The sequence below is a fragment of the Salvia splendens genome, chromosome 3 (genome assembly GCF_004379255.2).
Source record: "Salvia splendens isolate huo1 chromosome 3, SspV2, whole genome shotgun sequence".
NCBI classification, from domain to species: Eukaryota; Viridiplantae; Streptophyta; class Magnoliopsida; order Lamiales; family Lamiaceae; genus Salvia; species Salvia splendens.
In genome coordinates this window covers 10,626,970-10,653,478 of record NC_056034.1, presented here as the reverse complement: position 1 = coordinate 10,653,478, position 26,509 = coordinate 10,626,970, and the positions used below count along the sequence as shown (strand labels likewise).

Below are 26,509 nucleotides of genomic sequence, written 5' to 3'. Positions count from 1 at the left end.
AATTTCATAAACGCTTATTAGAAAATTAATTAAAGATCGGATCAGATGAACTCGATCTGAATTTATTCATAAAAGATTAATCAGCCCTTAAAAATAGGATAAACACACTTGCATGCTTGATTTTAAGCAATTAATTTACAAAATGGATAGCCTCTTCAGTCTTCAAATCTGGGGAATATACAGCAACAAATCATTTATCCTTATCCACATATCTATTTTGCACTATAAAGAGATGCAATCACTCTTCTATCCGAGACACACACACAGAAGAAAAAAGAGAGAGAATGGGGTCTAAAGTGATAATTTTCAGCATTATTGTTTCATTGTTTATGTGTTTTGAAGTTATGCAGAAGAAGTGAAGGTGATGGTTAAAAGTGTCACATCCATAACCAAAACTGATGAAAACTTCATTTGTGCAACATTAGATTGGTGGCCTCACAACAAATGTGACTACAATCAGTGCCCTTGGGAAAATGCAGGCATTCTTAATCTGGTAAATTACTTCCAAATTCAGGTTTTAATCAACAAAAATGTTAATACTTAGTTCTTTACCTTCTTTTTTCATTGCAGGATTTGGACAACGAGATTCTTGCAAATGCAATCAAGGGTTAGTTAGTTTAGTTTATCACATTGTGTACATTGATTTGGTTATATTTATGCAAATAAAATGGTATGGTGCAGCATTCAAATCTCTTAGAATCAGAGTTGGAGGTTCATTGCAAGATCAGGTCGTCTACAAAGTTGGAAAACATAACAAAAAGTGCCCACAATTCAAGCTTAAGCATGAAGGTCTGTTTGGATTCTCACGAGGCTGTCTGTCAATGGAAAGATGGGATCTATGCGGCACGGATACGGATACGCGTATCAGTATCCGAAGGATACGGATACGCGGATACGGCTCTTTCCCAAACAACCCGATACGCGGATACGTTTTAACTATTTTTTTAATAAATAATAATAGTGCATAATAAATTACAAAATAGATATTCTAATGTTATTATACAAATAAAAATAATAAAATTACAAAATATTAAAAGCTAAAGTCAATTTCTTTTATGGTCGATTACACCACATCGATTTTTTGGTTATACTTATCCATATTACCAATAATATTGATCAAAATATTTATTTATAGTTACAAAATTAGACAAAGTTAATGGAGTAATAAATTGGCCCAAAAAATGAGCCCCAAATATACTCCTTTTCCATCGTGACTACTTCTTGCCCAATTCATTCTCCCATTTCCAATTTTCTTCAATCCCTAGTTGAGGCAATAGCGGCGCCTCCCCTTTCTTCTTCTTCTTCTTCTTCTTCTTCATATCCGATTAACTGTCAATTTTGTTCCCAAATCGGATTGAAGTTCGTAAATTGAAAGTTGCGAAGTTCTTCGACAGAGATGGACGTTGATTTCGAAGAGGAGAACCTCAGATCTTTGCAGATAGAGGAGGATGAAGGCCCAATACGGCCCAGCTCGCGGATACGCCGAAGGATACGTATCGAATCTGAGGTTTCCCGGCCCAATACGGCCCAGCTCGCGGATACGCCCAGGATACGTATCGACGGTGTATCCGTCGCGTATCGGTATCGGATACGTATTCGATACGTGATACGGCAACAGGGTGGCGTATCGGTGTTATATAGGATGGGATCGCTTGAACAATTTGTTCAACCAAACGGGGTACAAACAAACATCAGTAGTAACAATTCTCCAATGGCTATGAATTTTGAATGTTTATCGAGACATGTTTCTCGCAGCGCTCATGTTATGTTTAACTTGAACGCGGAGGCTGGAAGGAAGAGGGCGGAGCCAGATGATGAGGCCGGGAAGAAGATGCCGGATTCTGATGATAAATCCATGCCGCTCATGGTCGGCAAATGGGATCACAGAAATGCCTATGACTTGATGGAGTATACTGCTTCGAAAGGCTACAAGATTGATTCTTATGAACTTGGTAAGAAAGTTAACTTTTTTATATAGACGGACCTATTTTCCACTAACAATACGTGATTCTAGGAAACGAGCTATGTGGGAGCGGGGTGTCGGTGAGAGTGGAGGCAAAGCCATACGGCAAGGACATGATTACTCTCAAGAAAATGATCAAGAGATTGTACCCTAACCCTACCACCAGCCCGAAGCTCTTGGATCCGGCCGGATTCTACGGCGAGGAATGGTTCAAGACCTTCCTTCAGACATCCGGCCCCAACGTTGTCGATGGCCTAACTCACCATATCTACAACCTCGGCGCAGGTAACATTTTTACCATTAAATTCTAGCCTTTTTCTATATATTACAGTATAATGGTATTCAAATAACTTCTTAGACTAATCTTTCACTACTATAGGTGTTGATCCAACTTTGATAAACAAGATTCAAGATCCTTACTTCTTGATAAAGTAGCAGAGACCTACAAGAGTGTGTCGACCTCGGCCGAGCTGTATGGGCCGTGGGCCGGGGCTTGGGTTGGGGAATCCGGCGGTGCATACAAGAGCGGCGGAAGAACCGTCTCTCACGCATTTGTTAATGGATTCTGGTATGTATATGAGTGTGAAAATGCTTATGTAATGTATACATGTATGATTTTATCTGAGCAATGAATGTAGGTATTTGGATCAATTAGGCATGACATACACATTCAATCACAAGGTTTTCTGAAGACAAGCATTGATTGGAGGGAACTACGCACTCTTGAATACGACGACGTTTATTCCTAATCCAGATTACTATGGGTTAGTATAAACACACACACACACAAATATGTTACTCCATGTGTTTATGAATATTGACCTGATTATAGTTTTTGACACCATTTTTGGATTTGCAGGCTGATGGGAAAGAAGGTGCTCGGTGCAACTCACGGAGGCTCGCCTTATCTACGTGCTTACGCCCATTGCTCCAAGAAAACTGTAACACTTTACCCTAATTTCATCACCACCTCAGTTTTTCATGTATTTCTTGAAATAAAAATATTGTGTGTGTTTTGAGAAGGGAATCTCTGTGTTGCTAATCAACATGTCGAATTCGACAAAGTTTGAAGCGTCTGTAGTGAATGATCTGAACTTGTACCCTCAAGAATCGGAGTTGATGAATGAAAATGAAAATGGAAATGAGGGTTTGGGTGTGAGAGAGGAGTATCATCTGACGCCTGAAAATGGCAACATTCTGAGTGATGTGGTGCTGCTGAATGGAACGTCGTTGAAGCTTACGAAATCGGATGATATTCCGGATATCAATCCGGTGGTTGTTGATGCTTTGCAGCCCATCGCTGTTGCGCCGGATTCCATAGTTTTTGCTACGCTGAGAGGGTTTAGGGCACCTGCCTGTGCATAGAAATTGTTTGGTTCATCTTTTGCTGCAGCTTTTAGTTTTAGCTCTTTGTTATTTTCTTTTAGAATTTTGTCATGGACATATTATTGTTTAGTTAAGTTTTAGTTAGTTCCTTTTTAAGTCTAATTTGTCTTTCATTTTATTTACAATTCAATAAAAAAACTAATGGGATTATGGGAAGAAAAAGGAGAATCTTCTCATGGGGTATAACTTGTGAAAACAGTTGCTCCAAATCTGACATAGAACCCTCACATAAAAAAAAAGTGACCTTTATTCTTTAATGACAAGAAAAGCATGTTTACCTTTCATGTCTTAGAATATTCAAAATCAGTTGTTGGATGCAAAGCATATCTGAAATCCCAGGTTGCTTGACACCCAATTCTTCACAGCCTATCACATAAAACTACAGAAAGTTTCCCCTTCATGTACTGCTCCTTCAAATAAGCATCAAAACCTCATGGGAATAGCACAACCTCACAATACTTCACAACGTAGATTTTGGAGCAGCCTTTCTTCACAGGAATGGAAAGCTTGATTAAGCAAACAAGGTAAAGATGTTGAAATCTGGGACCTACAAAAAGTTCATATTTCCTTACATTTGCTTGACTTTTTCCCAGATCAAGATTTGGAGGTAGTAAAGAGGATAAAAACAGCAGCACAGCAGACAGGAAAGTCCCACCTCAAAAAACACAATCCTTCCGAGGTATATATATATATATATATATGTATATGCAAGATCATATGATGAATAGGCTTTTTCCTTCTTTGAAATGTGGTAATGGGAAGTTTTTACTTGTTGCAGAGAAGAAGAGAAGCCAAGGGTGGATCAAGAAACAGTTATCCAGACAAATGAGTTGGGAGTATGATTTCAGCAGCTCAGAATACCCTACTGCTATTGCTGCAGCAGCTTATGCTATCCACTCTCTCGAAGAATCAAGCTTGCGGGACAAAAAGGAGAGAGATTATGACCAGAACAACTCTTTGAGCAAGACAAAGAGTAGAGTTGATGAAAGAGAAGAAAAGCCTGGACAGCTCAAAAGTGCACTCAAGTCCTTCGGTGAAAATCTTATTACCTTCCAATTTTCTCATTGCTTTTTTTTGTCTTCACCTCTGATAGTGATGGATCGGTTGTTGTGACATTAGATGGAACTCCAAGGACAAGTTTTAAGGATGAGGGTACGACGAGTAATAGGTTGCCCGAGAAGAAACCAACCAGGAAAATAAGCTTTGCTGATCTTGATGAAATTAGCAACAACAAAGGTGAAAAGTTACCACTACAGAAAGACCCTGAGCGAGCTCCATCGCTGAGACAGCCTCCAACTTTTGAAGATAAGCAGTTAAGTGTGGCTGATAGCAGAAAACCGCTAAAGTCTCCTCCACCTCCACCTCCACCTCCACCTCTGCCTCCAATTGCAAGAAAACCTGGACCAGCAGACTCTGCAGCAGCTGCATGGGAGAAAGAGGAGATGGCAAGTATTAGAGAACGGTACGACTTATGTGTATATGATGAGAGAAAGAGAGAGAGTTTATACCTTTCTCTGAGCTCCCAATATAACACATGAGAATTTGCAGGTTTGACAAGCTGAGGGCCACGATTGATAACTGGGAGATGAAGAAGAAGAAGAAGGCTAAACGCAAGATAGAAGGCATAGAGGTTCTTTTCATTAGTCCACTTGAATCTAAACATTATATTAGGTAAAGATGATTTCAAAGCTCACAATCAAGATAACAAAATTTAGCAGGCTGAATTAGACAAGAGTAAAGCAAAAGCCATCAAGAAATACGACAGTGAGATATCAAGAATTACAGGGATCGCGAGCGGAGCCCGATCACAGGCAGAGGAGAATCGCCGGATCGAGGAGCTCAAGGTGAAGGAGAAGGCCAATAAAATCAGAGCAACAGGAAAAATTCCAGCAACTTGTTTGTGCTTTTGAATTTCGTCAAGATGGACTTAGAAAATTGTAAATTTGTATGATTTGTAACATAAACAGATTCCTTTGTGTTTCTAATTTGCAACGGATCAAATGTGCCCCGAAAAATGGAACTCTATATATTGCATCTTACAGTTAAAGAAACTCTGAAAAACATAGTAATACTAATAAACAGAATTACTCAAACTCGAAAACCAACATCCGCATTTGGTAGAAAAACACAACGTGAGTCTCAAAAGTCAAACAATAAACATTTATAAACTAATCAACATTTTCATCATCAACAAGGACAAAGTTTTAGAACCATGTACAACATATCTTGCCCTACAACCAGAACCAGTCTATCATGGACTAAAACAATGAAACATTTTAATAGAATAATATTGTTCTAAGTTCTCATCTCTCGTCCCAGCCAATCCAGCAGGGGATATGCAAAATACAGAACCAAGAAGGCTGGAACCGCAAAGAGAATTGTTATTGCCAAGTAGAGCATTAGGATGACAGCACTCACAGGTAATGCAAATGTGACGATCATGAGTAGAAGAACCAGTGGAAACTTGGCCATCACTCTAATGAAGAAGTCGAGGGATTTGTGGAGTGACATCTGGAGCCTTTCATCAGTGAATATATCACTGTAGCGGCTGTGATTATATCTGTAGCTTGAATGACCAAGACGATGCAATGTCCTGCTGGTGGCATCAGAAAAGTTATTACTGGTAGCTGAAGGGCACCTTTGGGACCATATTTGTTGACGGTCTCTACAGATGGACGAAAGTGTCTTCACCCTCTCACCATTTCTGCTTTCCACCATCCACAGTATGAAGAAGTTCTTGCTTGGGAATCTAAGACTACCCTTGTAAAGGAGACGGAATGTCAGGAAATTGCACCATGGACAGGAAACAAAAAAGGGAATCTGGATCAGATGCGGGGAAAACTTCAGAGTAGCCAAACGAAGCCCCATGATGCAATTCTTACAGAGGCTGTGGCCGCACCATAAAACATAAGGCACGTTCTCAACAATATTGAATGATTCCCAACAGATTGGGCATTCCAGCCCTTCTTCAGTGCTAGAGTTCGAAGAGATCTCATCATCTGATGCTTCATGGCAAACCCTGACTAGCTCAGCAATGTTTTTCTTTTGCCTAAATCCCCGAATGGTATGTGATATAGATTTCCACATGATGGATTCCAGAAAATGTGACAAAGCTATGCTGTTTGAGCCTTATAGCAGAAAAGACTCGTTGAGTCTTTCATGTTCTGGTACTTGCTAAAAAATCGGGCATGAATCAAAACAACAGGTGATTAGATGGTTATCTACAAATATCAATCAGATATCAGTTCAGTTACTAATAGGACACTACTAGATTTATCAAAAAAATAGAACTTCTATCAATGTCTTTATATACACTATATGCAGAGACATAAAATATTTTGGAACTTGCTACTAAATTTTTTCGTCATATCTAATCTTTCTAGAGTAGAGACCTCAAAAAATTTAGGAACTTGCTTCTAAATTTTTAATCTTCTAAGGAAGAGAGGGTTAACAAGCCCACAAATTCAGGAGACTGCAGCACTCATTAGATGCATGAAGCATCTATCTCTAACGTTCAACTAGCAAGTCCACTCCAAAATCCAAGGAGTCTTTCAAATGAACCCATGTTTCTCCTTGTGAATCGCACCTCTGAAAACCATAAATTTAACACTTCTTTCGGCAATATCAACTAATTGAGAGTCGACACACAACAATTGCAAATCACGATTCACACTGCTTAAAAATACCAAGGATAGAGGAAAACCCTCATCCTGGAGCGAACTCAAGTAGGAGTACATTTTTTTAACAACACTTTTTCCAGCCGACGCAAGTAGCAACAAATTAATCATTCAACTAATTCAAGGAGACGTGGACACTCAAAAATGAAAAATGTAAACTACCACAACCAGTCAAGCAGGATTGAGTATTAAAAGGTAGTAAAAGAAACAAAATTGTGAAAACACACAGCTATAACAACATCGTGATGATCACGACGAGAACCAATCCTATTACAACCAGAATTCAATAAGCAGATAAATTGAAAATCAACTAATGAATGTTAATAAAATCTTAGATCAAGAAGAACTACGCGACCTTCATAATTACATCATCGTGACCAGAGTGCCATTTTTTATAACCGCTCAAAAAAATTACCACGGAAAACAAATGATTTTTATATACGAGATTGAGGTAGTGACGATGAACAGCTAAAGTAACGAATATAGGCTACAATCGTAACATGCAATACATCTCCGTCATTCACCGCCACGCCCCAAGCGCGCCGCCCCCAAAACAGAACCAAAATTGAAAAAGAAATCACCTTCATCTAGAAAAGGTGTTGCATGAAAACGTGGAGCTTGAATAGAGCAGCTGGATTTTGAGAATAACGCCTGAAATTCATCATTTTCGACGAGTATTGTATTGCAGAAGCGATCCGATGAGAGAGAGTGGTGTTCTATTTTGGAGAACAATAAATTGTGAGAACACTTGCCTTCAGCCAGGTGGAACGGCGTCGTACAGAGAAGTTTAGATCTTTTTGTTTGGGCTTGAATTCTTGGCCCAAATAGTCCTTTCATGACAATTTTTAATTATAATAGTATGACAAATTAAAAAAATCTATTCAGCTTCAGCCTAAAGTTACGGCCAGTGTAAGCCCATTAGAGAAAATTTGTCTTGTAATTAAAAAGGTCATGGACTCACAGCCGTAGGTCTTTTAATTTGCTCTAAGCAATAAATGAGAAGATACATTGATAATAAATGACAATACCAACTAAACACATGTCAAACAACAAAAACAACTACGATGTCTACTTTTTTTTTAATAACAAATGTATCAATCTTGCAACACATATCATATTCAAACAACATTATACAACAACCGAAAATGATTAGATGACCACAATCCACAAATAATAAAGAGAGTGCATCCATTTGTTTCTCTTGTTTTTAGTTGATCAATAGCAGATTCATTTAGTCAGTATCTTGTCTGTCTATAACTAATACTACTAATTATTTTTCAATTTTGATTCGTCCATAAAAATTAATTTCATTTCATTTTTAATGATATGATTTAACATTTTTTTTCACTCTCTTCTACTTTTGATCTCATTCGTCTTCAAAAAATTGATCCAATTAATTTTCCTTTTATCCGTATATAGACAGCTGGCTGGAGTGTATATTTATAGGTAAAATAAAAATACTAATGATACTTAGTTACTATAGATTGGTCATGATGAGGAGTGGTTATAACTTATACACATTAAAGTAGTTATAAATAATGTGATTGGTCTAGCATGTTCTTTCCCCTTTTGGAAGGGCAAGGCGAAGAGGTCCCACGTTAATGGTTGGAAAAATGATAATACTACTAGTATTTTTAAGAATTGAAAACAAAATTTAACTTAATTAAATTAATCACTTTGATTAAAAATTGGACACAATCAAAACGAATGTCCAAATCCGATTGAACGTCTCACTTATCCGGTTACCCCCATAAGATTTTCTCCATTTTTTTCTTATATCAAAACCAAATTAATTAGGTGCGAGTGTGACACATTGATTAAAACTAAATCCGAAACACGTTTACACCACCAAACTTCATAAGAGCATCCACAGTGGGACGGATATCCCGACGGACATCCCGACAGACTTCCTAAAAACACCTTCTGTCACGTCATAAGGACATCCCACTGCACTGTCACGTCATAAAGACATCCCACTGCACAATGACAGACATCCCCAAGGACATCCCGACGGACATCCCACAATAATAAAAATTCACAAATTCACCAAATTAAACAATTTACGGAATTAAACAATTTACAGAATTAAATAAAAAATTTAAAAGTACATTTCATTAAATAAAAAAAAAGTACATTTCAATAAAAAAAGTCTAAACAAATTACATTCTAAATATCAACTACTACCCCTCCGCATCCATATCTCTTCAATAATATCGTTCTGGAGTCGAATATGGGTTTGTTGTTGGCGCATGTCGGCAAATGCACGGACTCGATCAGCCTCTTCATGGGGTATCCACATACGTACATTGGCGGTGGCCACGCCGTGGCTTGGACCGGCAGCATCAACATCATCATTGGCTCAACCAGTCAGTGCTGGACCTTCATCTTCGACAATCATGTTGTGCATGATAATACATGATATCAGCGATGCTATCAATATACCACAACCGTGATAGGCCCTTCACTGCTGCCCATCGAGCCTGGAGCACACCAAATGCCCGCTCCACATCCTTGCGCGCTACCTCCTGACGACCCGCAAAATATACCTTCTTTTTTTCTGTGGGGCATCTGATGACGGGTCACATAGGGTATATCACATCCGCCAAATAATAGCACATGTTGTGCTTGTTGTCGTTGGCGACGAAACTGACGGCCGGACCAACACCCATACACTGGTAGTTGAAAAGGGGCGATGACTGGAGGACATCGATGTCGTTGTTCAACCCGGCTACTCCAAAATACGCATGCCAAATCCACAGCCAGTAGTCAGCTACCGCTTCAAGGATCGTCGTGGGATTCTTGCCCTTGAAACCGGTAGTGTACACCCCTTTCCAGGAGGCGGGGCAGTTCTTCCACTACCAATGCATACAATCTATGTTGCCCAACATTCCCGGAAACCCGTGCATATTCATCAGAGCCTGGCAATCTACGGGGTAGGCTTCCGAAGATACCTATCCTCGAAGTAGTCCTCATACAACCGACGGTGTGCAGCGATGTGGTCCCGGGGTACTATAGTTTGACGGTGGATGGGTCGAGGTACCACCGGCTGCTGCTGCTGCAAGGACGCTTGTATCGCGCGATTTATCTCCCTGGAAGTAACGGTCCGCAACTGTTCTCTAATTCGCCGACGTACGTCCTCAGAAATTCCACGACTACCACCCCTACCACTACCACTATCACTAACTATTCTGGATATATAAAAGAAACGTAGAGAGAGAAAAAAAACTCGTTAAAACAAGTGGTGCGAATGAAATGAAGTTCAACGAGCCGTATATATAGAGTTTTTTTTTTAATGAAAAATCAGGACATCCGTCGGGAACCCGCAATGGCGGACATCCCGACGGCCGTCGTCGGAATGCCGCAAAACTTCGGTGTCCGCAGTGGACGTCCGTATCCATCCCGCGTCCCATGCGGACGTCCGCAGTTATGGATGCTGTAAATATACGCCAAACATAACCGTATGAAGCACACAGAATTAACAACAGCCTAATCCATTATTACAAGCCTTAACAGAAACTGCTAAGTGAGAATTACACAACTTCCAAACAAACAAACACCGGTGCCTTTCGCTTTCACAAATACTATAAACCTTATTTGCCAAAGAATCCGCCGGCAGCCTTCAACAAACCCTCCGGCCCGCTCTTCTCACCGGTTCCGCCGAGCAGCTCCTCCGCCTTCTTCGCGTAGTCCCCAACCTCGCCGCTCTCCTCCGGCTTCTTCACGTCGCCGCCCGAAGGAATTTCGGTCTCTGCCACGTGGTTGGCGGTCTCGGTCACGTGGTTGGCAGCGGGTTTGTCTTCAGCGGCGGCGGGGGTGGATTTGGGGGCGCCGTACTGGCGGAGGTAGCCCTCGGCTTGGTCGACGTACTTGCCGACGCCCTGGGTGGAGTCGAGCTTGCCGTGCTCGGAGGCGGCGCCGAGGAGGTCGGCGGCGGAGCTGGCGGCCTTGGCCTTGTCGCACTTCTCCGGCTCGTTGCTGAACTGGGCACGAGCGGCCTCCGCTACTACCTTGGCGTCGGAGAAAAGGTCGGTGGTGGAGGATTTCTCCTCGCCGCCGGGCTGAGTCTTGGAGTCACCGCCTTTAGCTAAGCCTGACAAGAAATCCATGGTGATCGGAATGAAATCACAAGGAAAGTTATGGGAAGTGGATTTTGTTTGGAGGAGGAAGTGGTCAGTGTGTGGAGCAATAGGGAGATCGATAGAGTATAAATAGAGGGAAGGGGGAAATTTTCTTTTTTTTACAAAATAAAATAAATTATCAAAATATCATCATAGTGTTTAAACTTTACTTCCTTCTCATAAAAATAGATAATTGGAAAATGACATTAGTTTTAATACAAAACTAATAAATTTGAATGAGATAATAAAAGAATTACTGTACTAAATTATTGTTAATAAAGAATGAGATCAAAATTATTAAAAAGAAAAATTCACTAAAAATTGAAATGAACTAATTTTAGGGTATGGATAAAAATGGCAAAAATGAACTGTTTTTTGGAAACGAAGATAGTGATATTTCTAGTCTTGGCTATAAAGATATTTTAAAGATTTATAAAAATATTAAAAATTGCCGATATTATGTAAATAAGAAAATAAATTCTTTAGTTTGATTGGATCCTTGGATCTATACATGCCGAAAATAATTGATAGTGGAAATGTACAGATTTTATAAGGCGTAACTGAAAAGGATTAATCATGAAAAATCAATCTTTTGAATCTGAAATAAGTGCATCATTGTATTGATTTTGGAGCTAAACATTATTAATTTTCTTACATTTTAATGAATTGAGACAGTTCCTGTGATACGAAATTTGTGAAAGTGGTATTTTTTAAAATTAAGTACAAACAAAGATAAATGAAGAGATACTAAAATATGAGAAATTAACATAGTCAATTTTTGTTAAAAGAAAAATGTAGGAGTACTGCATTTAACTTGAGACGTTTAGACAAAGAATATAAATCGATTAATTTGGAATATATGGAATGGATAGTAAAATGTTGCAAGTTAGATGTTGCCACGTTTTAGGGAATCTGCTTAAACATTGGCATATGATAAATTCTTATTTGATAAATCCCAATATAACGCTAAAATAAAATAAAATAAAATAAATAAAAATAAATGCGACCACTTGTTGGAGTGTAGAAGTGGTGTTAATTCAGTGTTGAATACGTATCGTGGCAAATAGGGAGTTATTAGGTCACCCGCAAAGCGTTACGTGGGTGGCCCATATTCCGTTCCTGCATGACGGAATCGGGGCGGGAAGCATTGCAGCGTCTCGTCCCATCACCAGCCCGCCCCCAGCCCATCACAAGTCCTGTTCCGCCGTGACGAAACGCGGGACGGCTCGCCACACGCGCCGAGGCGACGTGGCGCGCTCCCAGGCCATGCGTGACACCCACTCGCCGTCCCGCGAGTGGGCATCGTCACGCTGACTCAATAATTCATTTTTTAAAATTCGGATTAAATAAAAAAATGTGAAAAACGGTAATATTACCGTTAATAGCCGTTTTGCCTTATTTTATTTTTTATTTTTTTACTCTATAAATACTCATAATTCATCCTCATTTCACACACAACTACACATCTATTCTTCCCAAATCATCTCCATTTCCTATCCAATTTTCATCTAACATCTCATCACAAAATGTCCAGCGACGGAAACTCCGGCGGTGGCGGCTCCGGCTCGTGGGATCTCAACGCGTTCGGTGACTGGGGGAACATGTACAACACATTGGGTGGTTCCGGTTCGTCGACGCCGGGCACCCAGGGTTCGTTGACGCCGGGGGTACCAACCACCCAATTTTGATGTGGATGCATACACTCATCCCTCCGCCCCGCGGTATTCGCAAGGACTCTCCCAGATTCGGGAGGATTATTCGGTTCAACCCACTCCGGAAGAAGGCCGAGGCGGGGGAAGTTCCAGGGCGGAAGCGGAGGAGGAGGATTTAGGCCGGCATCCGTACGGCCGCAAAGAAACGATGGAGGTGTACAACGCCTGGATCAGCGACTCGTACGATCCCATCGTAGGGAATCAACAACCCCGGAAGTGCTTCTGGGAAAAGGTCACCGAGGCCTACCACGAGATTAAGCCGAAAAAGACCCGTCGCAGCACATATAAGATGCTCCGCGCTCACTTTGACCGAGTCGACAGAGAGGTCAAACGATTCTGCGCCATCTACAAGCATGAAGCGGCTCAGTACCAAAGTGGAGCCACGGGAGCCGACATTCTGAGGTCGGCTTTGCGGGTCTACTTCGAAGACACCAGCAAACAATTCAAATATGCCGATGTTTGGGAGGTCGTCAGGGACGAGGAAAGGTGGGCCAGCCGTGTGCGGTCAGCTCGGACTTGACCTCGAAGGGCACGAAGCACACGGCGAGTGGCCAATACTCTTCCGGTGAGGGCGGTTCGGGCAGCGGGCCACAAGAGTTTGCCTCGTAGGAGGAGGAGCCCCGACAGACGATGCCGGGGGGTCCTCCCGTGGGCGCTGTCGGCCGCAAGGGAGAAATGCGGCGAAGGCGGCTAGAGGGAGGAGGGGCCGAGCCGAATCAAGCCAGGCGGGCTCAGGCTCGGGCTCGGGGGAGACCCTCGAACTCCCTTATGTCCATGTACATAACCGCCACAATGGCGGACACTTCCCGCTTTACTCCCACTCAATACCAAGCCTGGCTTAACGGAGTTACATTTATGGCGGCACAACTTGACATTCCGCCTCCTCAAGGCTTCGGTGCACCTCAACCGCCTTTTCCGTGGGATGATTCGCCGGCGGAGTAGTTTTTTTTCCTATAAAATTGTATTTTAAATATGTTATTTTTATTTTTTTTAGGATTTTAATTATGTCTTTTTTTATTTTTTTGAATTTTAAGTTGTATTTTTTTATGTTGTACTTTTATTTTATTTTTAATGAAGTGTGTTTTTTAATTGAATTTGGTTGGAAATAAAAAAATGAAATTGAATGAATAGTAATTTAAGGGACGGTTAAGGGACGGAGGGTTGCAGGTTCCGTCCCTTAGTTAAGAGTTTGAGTAAAAAAGTATCGTGGGGCCTGTAAATAATAATTTATGGGACGGTATAATGACAGTGTTGTGGATGACCTTAAACTATAGAGTAGTGGCCGCTGCCATCACCTATTGGAAAGCCAATAGATAAGAAAACAAAGCTGATCCACTCCAATGATTTTATTATTTTATATTTCTATTTATAAAAAGCCAATCAATGAATTTTATTTTTCTCGTTAAATATTTGGTTGAGAGGTTGGTACTTGGTAGCCATTAAGTTGTACAAGATGTGGTCATGGTTCCAAACTTTCAATAAATAAATAAAATCTTAAATATGCCGATTTTACATTTAATTTTATTAATATTTTTATGTACTTGATCAGAAACAGATTTGTATAATGTCTGCGTTGAAAAAGTGTCGTGGCAAACAGGGATTAATTTGTTGGTATCATTGATTAAACTTTAAATGAGGCCGTTGGCTTTAGTGGTTGAGAAGCCAAAAAATATCAAGTAGTAGGAAGCTTGTGGCCTAGACTTGCTCCAATTCAATGACTTTATTAAAGTTATATTTGAAATCCATATAGGAAACTAAACATTTTAATTTTTTATTTGTGATTTTGGGTTCACATATTTAATGCTCAAGTTCGTGAGACTATGCAAGATATTTGGAAGTTAGACCATCCGCAGCGGTGAGCAGCATGCTCACCGCCGTCCTTGCCGCTGGCAAGGACGGAGCTCGTCCGTTAATGCGCCCTGCCGCTGGCAGGGTGGTGCTCTTAGCTAAGAGCACGTCCGTGCCAGCGGCAAGAGCACGAGGTGGCGACGTGGCAGCTTCTGATTGGCCCGTTGATTTATCATTTTTTATTATTATTTTTTTAATAAAATCGAAAAAATCTGAAAAATTCAAAATTAATAAAAAAAATATTTTCTCACTTCCTAATAAAATATATCCATTTTTTCCACACTTTTAATTTATTTTTTTTTCATTATTTTTACCCCAAAATTCATACTTTCATCTATAAATACTCTCATTTCAACACAAAAAATGACACTATACTAAACAACTCTCTAAATCTCAATTTTATGAGTTTAATTATGTATTTTTTAATTTTTAGGAGTTTAATTATGTAATTTTAATTTTTAGGATTTTAATTATGTAATTTTTAATTTTTAGGATTTTAATTATGTAATTTTTAATTTTATTTGTAATTTGTAATATTTATTGTGGTTTTTAAATGAATTTTAATATTATGGAAATGTTTTTGTTTAATTGAATTTTATATTAAATGTGCTCGTCCTTGCGGAAGAGCACAGTTGTGGGTATTGTGCTCTTGCCAGAGAGCAGGCATGAATAGTACCGCCCGGGCCCACAACCGTGCCGCTGGCAAGAGCACGGTTGTGGATGCTCTTAGTACAGGTTTTTGGACTTGGATACCAAACTTAGACTGGATTATAGTATTATGACAATGATTTCAAAGAAGATGAAATAAAACTTTTATACTAATACACAGGGCTCACCTAAACTTAAAATTGGTAGTATGATATTATTCATTTTGAGCCCAATTTCACATGATTTATAATTTTTGGTCACATTTTAAAAGATCTGATATTAATACAATAGAAATAATATTTATATATTACTTCCAACTTTACTATCTCAATATTAGACGACTTATATTATTTAAATCATAACTTTTGGCTGACTTTCGGTCATTTTTATAACTTCTAAACTATGCGAATTAAACCATAACTTTATTACAGTTTGCAATTGTCCTATGAAACTAACTTATCGGTGAAACTAATGGTGGCGTGGAAGCCGAATTTCCAACGTGGATAAAATGTTGGTTCTTCATAATGTTGTCATATGTTTAGACCTAAAATGATAGTCTTTCCATCATTTAAATAAGTTTTGGGTATTTCTTCTTAATTTGCATCATTAACATCGGAATTATCGGGTTTTGTTCTTATTTGGAGTACACAACTTCAATTCACAAATATGAGATATGATTTATTATTTTAAAATAAATAATTTTCTTTATAGAAACCCATTTAATTGGCACAGAGTCTTATTTAAGAATGAGATCGGATTCTTATTTTAAAAATTTGGAAATGAACTCTCAATGGTAAAGTACACACCTTTGTTTTTACCACAGGTGTACCGAACCCGTGTTTGACAGAATCCGACTAATCATATTCGACCGGATTTGTTGATTAAAGCCGAAAGTCCTATAAGCCTTTGTTGGTAGTAGCCAATTTAGGTACTCCTTCCGTCCTAAAGAACGTGGGTCATCTTCGATGGGACATGGGAGTATAATTTAGTTGCTATAACTCATTAACATATGACTGTCCATCTAGGCTTAAGTTAGGGAATTATTTTAATTGGGAGGAATGGCTATTATTTATCATCATATGATAATTCATCTAGGATTAAGTTGTGGATTCAATCTAATCAAGCATAATAGTTTATATATATATATATATAGGGGAGCGTTATTCTCCTTTTCACCTCTTAGATCCTTTTTCCTTCTTAATATTACGCGTTAGATCTAAGGCATCAACGGATCAGATCTAAGGCACCAACAGATCAGATTGATTCTATAAAACTGGTTCCGTGTTGCATTATAGAAGGTGGTTGTATGCATTACAGGGTTATTATTGACATTTGACGGAAAAGTAACTGCCACATTTTGGTATCTGCGAATAATGCACTACATGGTCACGAGTAATGCATATAATTGACTATATAATGCACAATATGTGAACTGCAATGCATACGAATAAGATGTACCATGTTATGATGTTTGGACACACGTTTCTTGTTTCCCCTAAGGGTTTAATAAGCTTAGGGGCTAGGGTATAGTACGTAGACATTACTAACAAATTGTTGTTATTGGAATATACGTATGTGCATAATTTGGTTTAGGTAGTGCATTATGTAGCTGTTAATTGTCATTATCTCAGTATATTATGCATTATTAGAGGTATTGTGTATATGGGTTAATCAACGGATTGAAGATTACATACGTGCATTTAGTAATGTCTACGTACTATACCCTAGCCCCTAAGCTTATTAAACCCTTAGGGGAAACAAGAAACGTGTGTCAAACATCATAACATGGTACATCTTATTCGTATGCATTGCAGTTCACATATTGTGCATTATATAGTTAATAACATCCATTACTCGTGACAATTTGGTGAATTATTCGTATCGTTTTATAATTTGTTATTAATGCGTACGTACTATACCCTAGCCCCTAAGCTTATTAAACCCTTAGGGGAAACAAGAAACGTGTGTCAAACATCATAACACAGCACATCTTGTTCGTATGCATTGCAGTTCACAAATTGTGCATTATATAGTCAAATATATCCATTACTCGTTACCATGTGAAGATTACATACATGTCAACGTACTATACCCTAGCCCCTAAGCTTATTAAACCCTTAGGGGAAACAAGAAACGTGTGTCAAACATCATAACACAACACATCTTGTTCGTATGCATTGCAGTTCACATATTGTGCATTATATAGGCAATTATATGCATTACTCGTGACCATGTGGTGCATTATTCGTAGCGGTTTCCAGCCATTATTAGATTACTATTGTACCCTCATAATGCACAAAATAGGACAAATAATGCAACACTGGATTAATTACCCAATGTTGATCTTGACCGTCCATTTCTCTAATCTAATGGCTGATATTAAGAAGGAAAAAGGAGGAAATATAGGAAAAGGAAATGAATACATCCATATATATATATATATATATATATATATATATATATATATGGTGCATTATAATGATAACCCCAATTTCCGTAATAACCCTATAACTAAATCTGGACCACACATTTTTAAAATCACGTGGTCTAGATTCAAACTTAGCTTCATAAAAAAAAGTGCGGGGGTAAATATGTCATTTCGCTCATGATAAAATTTACGTATCCAAATTTCGTTCATTTAATTTCTGAATTTCGCTCATTTTATCATTTTATCAGTCACTCAAAAGTATCATTTTATCAACTCAGAGTATCATTCTATCCGGCAAAACTATCATTCTATGCAATAAACCTAACATATATCATTTTATCAGTCAGTCAAAAGTATCATTTTATCAACTCAGAGTATCATTCTATCCGGCAAAACTATCATTCTATGCAATAAACTTATCATTTTATCAGTCAGTCAAAAGTATCATTTTATCAACTCAGAGTATCATTCTATCCGGCAAAACTATCATTCTATGCAATAAAACTAACATATATCATTTTATTAGTCAGTCAAAAGTATCATTTTATCAACTCAGAGTATCATTCTATCCGGCAAAACTATCATTCTATGCAATAAACCTATCATTTTATCATTTTATCAGTCAGTCAAAAGTATCATTTTATCAACTCAGAGTATCATTCTATCCGGCAAAACTATCATTCTATGCAATAAACCTAACATATATCATTTTATCAGTCAGTAAAAAATATCATTTTATCAACTCAGAGTATCATTCTATCCGGCAAAACTATCATTCTATGCAATAAACCTAATATAATCGGCACAATACATAATATACAAACCTACAAAGCAGTAAACGTATCATTTTATCAACTCAGAGTATCATTTTTATAAGGTTACTGTCATTTTATCCGCTTAGATTATCATTTTATCAGGTAAAAGTATCATTTTATTAAACAAAAATGTCATTTTATACACCAAAAATACCTATCATTCTATCGGCCGAAAGTATCATTCTACCCGGCAAAACTATCATTCTATCGGCTGAAAGTATCATTCTATCCGGTAAAACTATCATTTTATGCAGTAAACCTAACATTTATAAGCTAAAAGTATCATTTTATCAACTCAGAGTATCATTCTATCCGTAAAAACTATCATTCTATGCAATAAACCTAACATATATCATTTTATCATTTATCAGTCAGTCAAAAGTATCATTTTATCAACTCAGAGTATCATTCTATCCGACAAAACTATCATTCTATGCAATAAACCTATCATTTTATCATTTTATCAGTCAGTCAAAAGTATCATTTTATCAACTCAGAGTATCATTCTATCCGGCAAAACTATCATTCTATGCAATAAACATATCATTTTATCATTTTATCATTTTACGTGATATTTGGCGAAATTCAGAAATTAAATGAGGAAAATGACAGTTTTACTCCCGCGCTTTTTTTATGAAGTAAATCTAAGTTTGAATCTCAAAACTATCATTCTATGCAATAAACCTATCATTTTATCATTTTATCATTTTACGTGATATTTGGCGAAATTCAGAAATTAAATGAGGGAAATGACAGTTTTACCCCCGCACTTTTTTTTATGAAGTAAATCTAAGTTTTAATCTCAATCGCATGATTAGAAATATGTGTGGTCCAGATTTGGTTATAGGGTTATTACGATATTTAGGGGTTATCATATGATCACGACTCTACATATATATATATATATATAGGGATGTATTCATTTCCTTTTCTCATATATTCTTCTTTTTCCTTCTTAATCTCAACCTTTAATTTTATAAATCGGATGGCTGAAATTAATCACTGATTCCATTAAATTATAATACCTTAATAAACGATTAAGGGTAGATTTGGTACATGATTATTTGATAGTTATGGAAATCCCATGATTCTCTCATGGGAATATACGGCAGTTTTTTTCCAAAAAACACGTCGATGAAGGAAGGTAATGCTGCGGTGTATATGATTTCGAATCTCTATTTTTTTCCAAGGTTTCAATTATCACAATTCTCAAATCTTTGCTCAATTAATCCTCGGGAGTGTAAGGTTGTCTAATTGGCGTTGGATCTACAGCTTTCGTTTCTAATCAATGGAAGAAGGTAAATCTCGAAGCTTCACGATTCTGTTTTTATTGCGGATGTTTCTGTCTCAATTTGTAGCAGTTTGATTATCTGATTTTTAACCAGCAATAATTAAGTGTATTGTGTTGCCATGGTATAACATGAGCGCTTGCTCTGAAACCTTCCTCCATGGATTCGCTCTCGGCATGTCGAAGGTATTAGGTTGAAACGAGACATATAATGCACATCTAGATGAAGCATAATGAACTTATGATCATATGTAATGCATAATTCCCATCTGATCAGGAATGCCTCACGGGACATCAAAGAATATGCACAAGGATATGATGTACAAATGGTGTTGGATGACATGGCGAGGAAGAAGGAGATTTCCGAGGCTTACACCTATCACTACGAAGTTAACGAATCTGACCAGTTGGTTGCTTTGTTTTGGTGCGACGGTGTAATGAAGAGAAATTACCACATGTTTGGTGATACTGTGTCCTTCGACTCCACGTACAACACAAATCGGTTGAAACTGACTACTGTGTTATTTATGTTTACTATATGTATCTATTGTATATTATGTGCATTATTACTGGATGTTACTGCTTTACGCATTGCCGCAAGTTGCATTATGATATGTTTACGCTACTGAATACAATATATATAGTATGCATTATTAATTGATGTACATGCATTACGAATTACAATATGTTGCATTATGATATATTTTAGATTCTGACTGCAGGTAATTGTCATGTATGCAGGTACTGTATGATCTTCACTCCTTTCACTGGAAAGGATAATCCTATATATATATATATATAATAGCCGTGATTTTTCATTCATTCATTCGAATGCTGCTTTGCGAATCGAATAATTGTATAATTGATCTCGAGAATTTTGAATTGCTTTATTGTTCATTGTTGTTAGGTGTTTTTCGAATTGAGGATGAATCGATTGTATCCATATAATGCACCAAATTGTAGCGAGTAATGCATATTATTGACTGTATAATGCAAATTATGTGAACTGCAATGCATACGAATAAGATGTACCGTGATACGATGTTTGACACATGTTTCTTGTTTCCCCCCAGGGTTTAATAACAGTTTATGTATGACAACATATGGTATTGAGTAATGGATATATTTGACTATATAATGATCAAAATCTGAACTGCAATGCATACGAATAAAATTTACCGTGTTTCGTTGTTTGGCACACGGTTCTTGTTTCCCCCAAGGGTTTAATAAGATTAGGGGCTAGGGTATAGTACGTACACATTAATTACAAATTGTAAAACAATTCGAATAATGCACCAAATTGTAGCGAGTAATGCATATTATTAACTGTATAATGCAAATTATGTGAACTGCAATGCATACGAATAAGATTTACCGTGTTTCGTTGTTTGGCACACGGTTCTTGTTTCCCCCTAGGGTTTAATAAGATTAGGGGCTAGGGTATAGTACGTACACATTAATTACAAATTGTAAAACAATTCGAATAATGCACCAAATTGTAGCGAATAATGCATATTATTGACTGTATAATGCAAATTATGTGAACTGCAATGCATACGAATAAGATTTACCGTGTTTCGTTGTTTGGCACACGGTTCTTGTTTCCCCCGAGGGTTTAATAAGATTAGGGGCTAGGGTATAGTACGTACACATTAATTACAAATTGTAAAACAATTCGAATAATGCACCAAATTGTAGCGAGTAATGCATATTATTGTGTGTATAATGCAAATTATGTGAACTGCAATGCATACGAATAAGATGTACCGTGATACGATGCTTGGGACACGTTTCTTGTTTCCCCCCAGGGTTTAATAAGATTAGGGGCTAGGGTATAGTACGTACATATAGCAACATCTTGTGTCTTGCACTAGGTCATGTTTTTGTTATTGTTATTGGAACTTTATATCTGTCATAATGCAACGTTTGATTTTTATTTAAACAAGTCAACTTTGTATCAGTTGTGTTCTGATGAATTATTTTGTTTGTTCCCAATTTTTTTTTCTAGGTCATAATGCAACGTTTTAGTAAAATAATGCACTTAAATGTCTATTGCAGAATTGATATCCGATTTTAATATTCCATGGACCCCTGAATTCTGGCAAAACGATTAAATTAGAAAATTCACTTATTGGAATAAATAATGCAGCCCGTTGATACGTCTTATTCAATACAAAATTTTAAATAATGATAATTTCTTGGTAAGTAATGCAACGTTTTAATCAAATAATGCACTAATTTATCTAATGTTGAATTTATATCCAGTTGAAATAAACCATGCACCCCTGAACAACGTTTATATCCACTTTAAATTTATCATGCATACTTCTTATAATGCATAATTAACTGTAACTAATGACGATATAATTACACATAATGCTCAGACTTTGCATATACACAATTATTATCGTAACGAACACTACATTGCAAATAATGACAGTCGATAAAGGAGTAATGCACAGATTGTAAAACACAATGCACAATCTATAATGCTGAATACGGACAATTTACCCAAATCTAAATCATTAGCTAATATCCAAACGCACTTATTAAGTTGCGAAAAAGTACAGTTTTAAATTGAAACATCTATCCGAATATCAGTTTACCCATTAACCAAGATCTCCCTATAGCCGAACCAAAACTCACTCCAAACCACAATTCTCGTCAACTGCATCGTCAATGTCTGATCTTAGCCGCTTCTCTGATATGGAACAAACAAAGTAAAACATCAAAACATTATCAATAAATCAGAATAAATAATGCTGCTAACTTTTTACAGATTAATGCATCTATCATATGAAATAATGCATAATACAACCTCATAATGCATTAAAAATTACTCATAATGCATTGTCTAAACACAAAAATGCACATGTGTTACACAAAAAATGTATTAAACAATATAAATAATACCACTCATATAATGCACACAATACTACAAAAAAATGCACTATTACTGATTCACAATGCAGTACCAACACAACATAATAAAAAAACTTTCATACTAACTGGGCAGCTATTACAACAAACCCAATACCCTTAGTAATGCATAATTTAGTAAACATAATGCATAAATTATGTTCCATAATGCACAGTCTATACTAAAAAATGCACATATGTACTCTTTCCTGAGTTTAGTCACTAAAACACACAACACCCTACATATTGCATAATTTACTGCACATAATGAATACCACTCATCCTGACTGGGTAAATATTAGTACACACCCAATACGCTTAGTAATGCATAATTTAGTAAACATAATGCATACATCATGTTCAATAATGCACAGTACAAACTAAAAAATGCACATATATTTACTATTTACTGATTGTAGTCACTAAAACACACAACACCATACATATTGCATACTTTTCTGCACATAATGACGGTTTCAGTATAGACATAATGCACTAATCAAACCATATAATATATAAAAGTAACAAATCATCAATCAGATTCCTCTGTAAAAATCTGAGGCAACAAACCAATACAACCAATGACCAATGTTAAAAGCAACATAATGCATACATAATGATACATAATGCACTGTCAGGCCTAAAAAATGCACACGGAATTCTTCCATAATGCATTCTGCAACACACTACCTACTCTACATAATGCACAATTCAAAACATTCAATGAATATCCAACCATATACATAATGCACTAATCCTAATAAACAATACATGTATATACTCTTGAGCACTGGACATCACAATACCCCTAAAATGCTAGTTGTACAGCACGTAATTAAACTAGACATCTAAATAAGGCTATTCGCATTCATACTACTGAAATGCACAACCAACGAGTGCAATTTACCTGCTTCCTGCGATGCTTGCGCGCGGGGACGACCTCTTTTTGTCATTTTTGATCTGGAATAAACCGAAATAAATAAGATACTTGCACCGAGACGTGGTAAACCCAACACAATGTCGCGGACTCATAATCAGAGAAAACCCTAGACGATTACCTGGGTAAAAACGATATCCTAAAGTCTAGGCATACGCTTAGTTGACTAATTTCATAATGCATACCTGCTCGATTTGTTGAATATGGCGTGCAAACACGACAACGCCGGTCGATTTTGTGGCAGCGGTAACTGCGGTGGAGTGGAATCGACGCAAATCGGTGGCGGAGGCTGTGGAATTCGAAATGTGGCGGATGTAAGTAGGGTTGAGAGAGGGGAAGGAGTGGGAGAGTTGAGGAGTCGGCTGGAGTAAATGGGAGAAAACTGAAGAGTGGAAGATTGCAAATCCCGTGACCTCCGCACATCCCAAAACAAAAGGCGGTTCCAATTTAGGGATTTTACTAAATTACCCCCATAATGCACAACGAAAGGAGCTATAATGCAACGCGGAAATAATTAATAAGGATTAACGTGGTCCGTTGATTGGATGGATCTAATGGCTATTATTAAGAAGAGAAAAGGATCTTAGAGTGGAAAAGGAGAATAGTGCAACCATATATATATATATATATATATATATATATATAAGGTGCATTATAATGATAACCCCAATTTCCGTAATAACCCTATAACTAAATCTCCACCACACATTTTTAAAATATGTGGTCTAGATTTAATCTAACAAAACTATCATTTTATCAAATAAAACTATCATATTTCGGTTATATAAGGGCAAAATTGTCATTTTGGAAATATCAAAATTTGACCTATCAAATCGTTATGCCTCTCTTCCTCTCCCGCTCCCTCCACTATCTTCACGAAATCCTCCAAACCCAACAACCCGTCCTCGTCCGAGTCCATCAGCGCCACCGCCGCCTCCGCTCTTCAGCCGCCATGTCGCCACCGTATATTAATGTATGCAGCCGAGGAAAGAGTCGGAAAGGTAGCCACCGAGGAGAGAGAGGAGAAAGATAGTTCCAATAAAGTTAGTGACTGTGTTTGCAGATTTGGAGAGGGAAAAGTGCATCTCATTTATGACATATGTTATCAGATTATTCCCAACTGCAGCTATTGCCATTATCTCAAATCCTTGAAGCCTTGCATAATATATCCGCATCACAATATTATTAGTATAATTTAATTATCTTTTATAGTTTTATATACATATAGTAGTACCAAGAACAAAGGCAGCAGCTCTGATGCCACCATGCTTGAGGGGGTTGGAAGGCCTTCCTCTCCAATCAAGAGTGCTTTCTTCAGCAACCTTTGTTGTTGGCTTTAAATCGGCCTCCATATATAGTGTTTACAGCACCCTCAAAAGGTTTAGTACAACCTTGATTTGTGTGTGTGAGAGGGAATGGGAGAGAGAGAAAAGTTTGGTTGATGGTAGATTTTTAGTGAATTCAAGTATGGTTGGACTTGGAGTGCAATATATATATACTGATAAGAGCTTCGCCTGAGAAGGCATATATGTTGGAGTGCAAGTATGGTTGGACTTGGAGTCACCGCCGCCTCCGCCTCTTCAGCCGCCATGTCGCCACCGTATATTAATGTATGTGTAGAGATAGAGAGTGTATGTGTATACGAGTGAGTAAAATAAAATGTATCATATAAAATGATAGTTTCAGAAGGTAAAATGATAGTTGCACTTGATAAAATGATAGTTTCAGAGGATAAAATGATAGTTTCAGAAGGTAAAATGATAGTTGCACTTAATAAAATGATGGTTTCAGGGGATAAAATTATAGTTTTAGGGGATAAAATGATAGTTTCAGTGGATAAAATGATAGTTTCAAACGATAAAATGATAGTTTCAAATGATAAAATGATACTTTTGCATAAAATGATAGTTTCAAATGATAGTTTCAGTGGATAAAATGATAGTTTGAAATGATAAAATGATAGTTTCAATTACAAATCGAGTTTAGTCGTGTCCTCTGCTGTGTCCTTTGCAATCGTGTTTCAATCACGCATCTTAGACCTTATTTTGGCTGCAGCAGCTTCATGGATATGAGAAAAAAATCAATATAGCAAAAAATCAAAGACACATCACTCTTGTTCAGAAAACACTTCACTCTTGTGCACAAAACACATCACTCTTGTTCAGAAAACACATCACTCTTATTCTGATTTTACTTCACTCTTGTTCACAAAACACATCACTCTTGTTCAGAAAACACTTCACTCTTGTTCACAATACACATCACTCTTGTTCAGAAAACACTTCACTCTTTTTCACAAAACACATCACTCTTGTTCAGAAAACACTTCACTCTTGTTCACAAAACACATCACTCTTATTATGATTTTACTTCACTCTTGTTCACAAAACACATCACTCATGTTCAGAAAACACATCACTCCTATTCTGATTTTACTTCACTCTTGTTCACAAAACACATCACTCTTGTTCACAAAACACTTCACTCTTATTCTGATTTTACTTCACTCTTGTTCACAAAACACATCACTCTTGTTCAGAAAACACTTCACTCTTGTTCACAAAACACATCACTCTTGTTCAGAAAACATTTCACTCTTTTTCACAAAACACATCACTTTTGTTCATAAAACACTTCACTCTTGTTCACAAAACGCATCACTCTTATTATGATTTCACTTCACTCTTATTTGCAAAACAACTATAAATCTAACCATGTAAACATAATACAAAGGCCATACGATTTTCATAATCAGTTAACATCAGTGAAA

The 26,509-nt window shown here is 37.4% G+C and overlaps 4 protein-coding genes and 1 pseudogene across 5 annotated transcripts; 2 read left to right on the top strand and 3 right to left on the bottom strand.

Moving 5' to 3' along the window:
• Nucleotides 1-284: 284 nt before the first annotated feature.
• Nucleotides 285-3,328, top strand: LOC121796547 (annotated as a pseudogene).
• A 267-nt stretch (nucleotides 3,329-3,595) lies between these two features.
• LOC121794873 (radixin-like) lies at nucleotides 3,596-5,364 on the top strand. 2 transcript variants are annotated; one of them, XM_042193249.1, is made up of 6 exons: nucleotides 3,596-3,873; nucleotides 3,943-4,028; nucleotides 4,128-4,382; nucleotides 4,469-4,811; nucleotides 4,898-4,979; nucleotides 5,065-5,364. In XM_042193249.1, the coding sequence occupies exons 1-6, from the start codon at nucleotides 3,848-3,850 to the stop codon at nucleotides 5,257-5,259; spliced, it is 987 nt and encodes a 328-aa protein (XP_042049183.1). In that variant the 5' UTR covers nucleotides 3,596-3,847; the 3' UTR covers nucleotides 5,260-5,364. The 2 variants fall into 2 exon arrangements, with proteins under 2 accessions (XP_042049183.1, XP_042049184.1); XM_042193250.1 differs by having other exon boundaries at nucleotides 3,597-3,873; nucleotides 5,068-5,364.
• Nucleotides 5,365-5,509: 145 nt separating this feature from the next.
• LOC121794874 (E3 ubiquitin-protein ligase RNF182-like) lies at nucleotides 5,510-7,791 on the bottom strand. Its single transcript, XM_042193252.1, has 2 exons — nucleotides 7,608-7,791; nucleotides 5,510-6,523 (listed from the first exon to the last, which is right to left on the bottom strand). Exon 2 carries the CDS (start codon nucleotides 6,434-6,436, stop codon nucleotides 5,645-5,647), a length of 792 nt encoding a protein of 263 aa, XP_042049186.1. The 5' UTR covers nucleotides 6,437-6,523; nucleotides 7,608-7,791; the 3' UTR covers nucleotides 5,510-5,644.
• A 2,825-nt stretch (nucleotides 7,792-10,616) lies between these two features.
• Nucleotides 10,617-11,132, bottom strand: LOC121796546 (nodulin-related protein 1-like). The gene has a single exon (XM_042195372.1). It carries the CDS (start codon nucleotides 11,130-11,132, stop codon nucleotides 10,617-10,619), a length of 516 nt encoding a protein of 171 aa, XP_042051306.1.
• Nucleotides 11,133-22,319: 11,187 nt separating this feature from the next.
• Nucleotides 22,320-24,658, bottom strand: LOC121796545. Its single transcript, XM_042195371.1, has 4 exons — nucleotides 24,582-24,658; nucleotides 23,925-24,101; nucleotides 23,710-23,762; nucleotides 22,320-22,584 (listed from the first exon to the last, which is right to left on the bottom strand). The coding sequence occupies exons 1-4, from the start codon at nucleotides 24,656-24,658 to the stop codon at nucleotides 22,526-22,528; spliced, it is 366 nt and encodes a 121-aa protein (XP_042051305.1). The 3' UTR covers nucleotides 22,320-22,525.
• Between the last annotated feature and the right edge of the window lie 1,851 nt (nucleotides 24,659-26,509).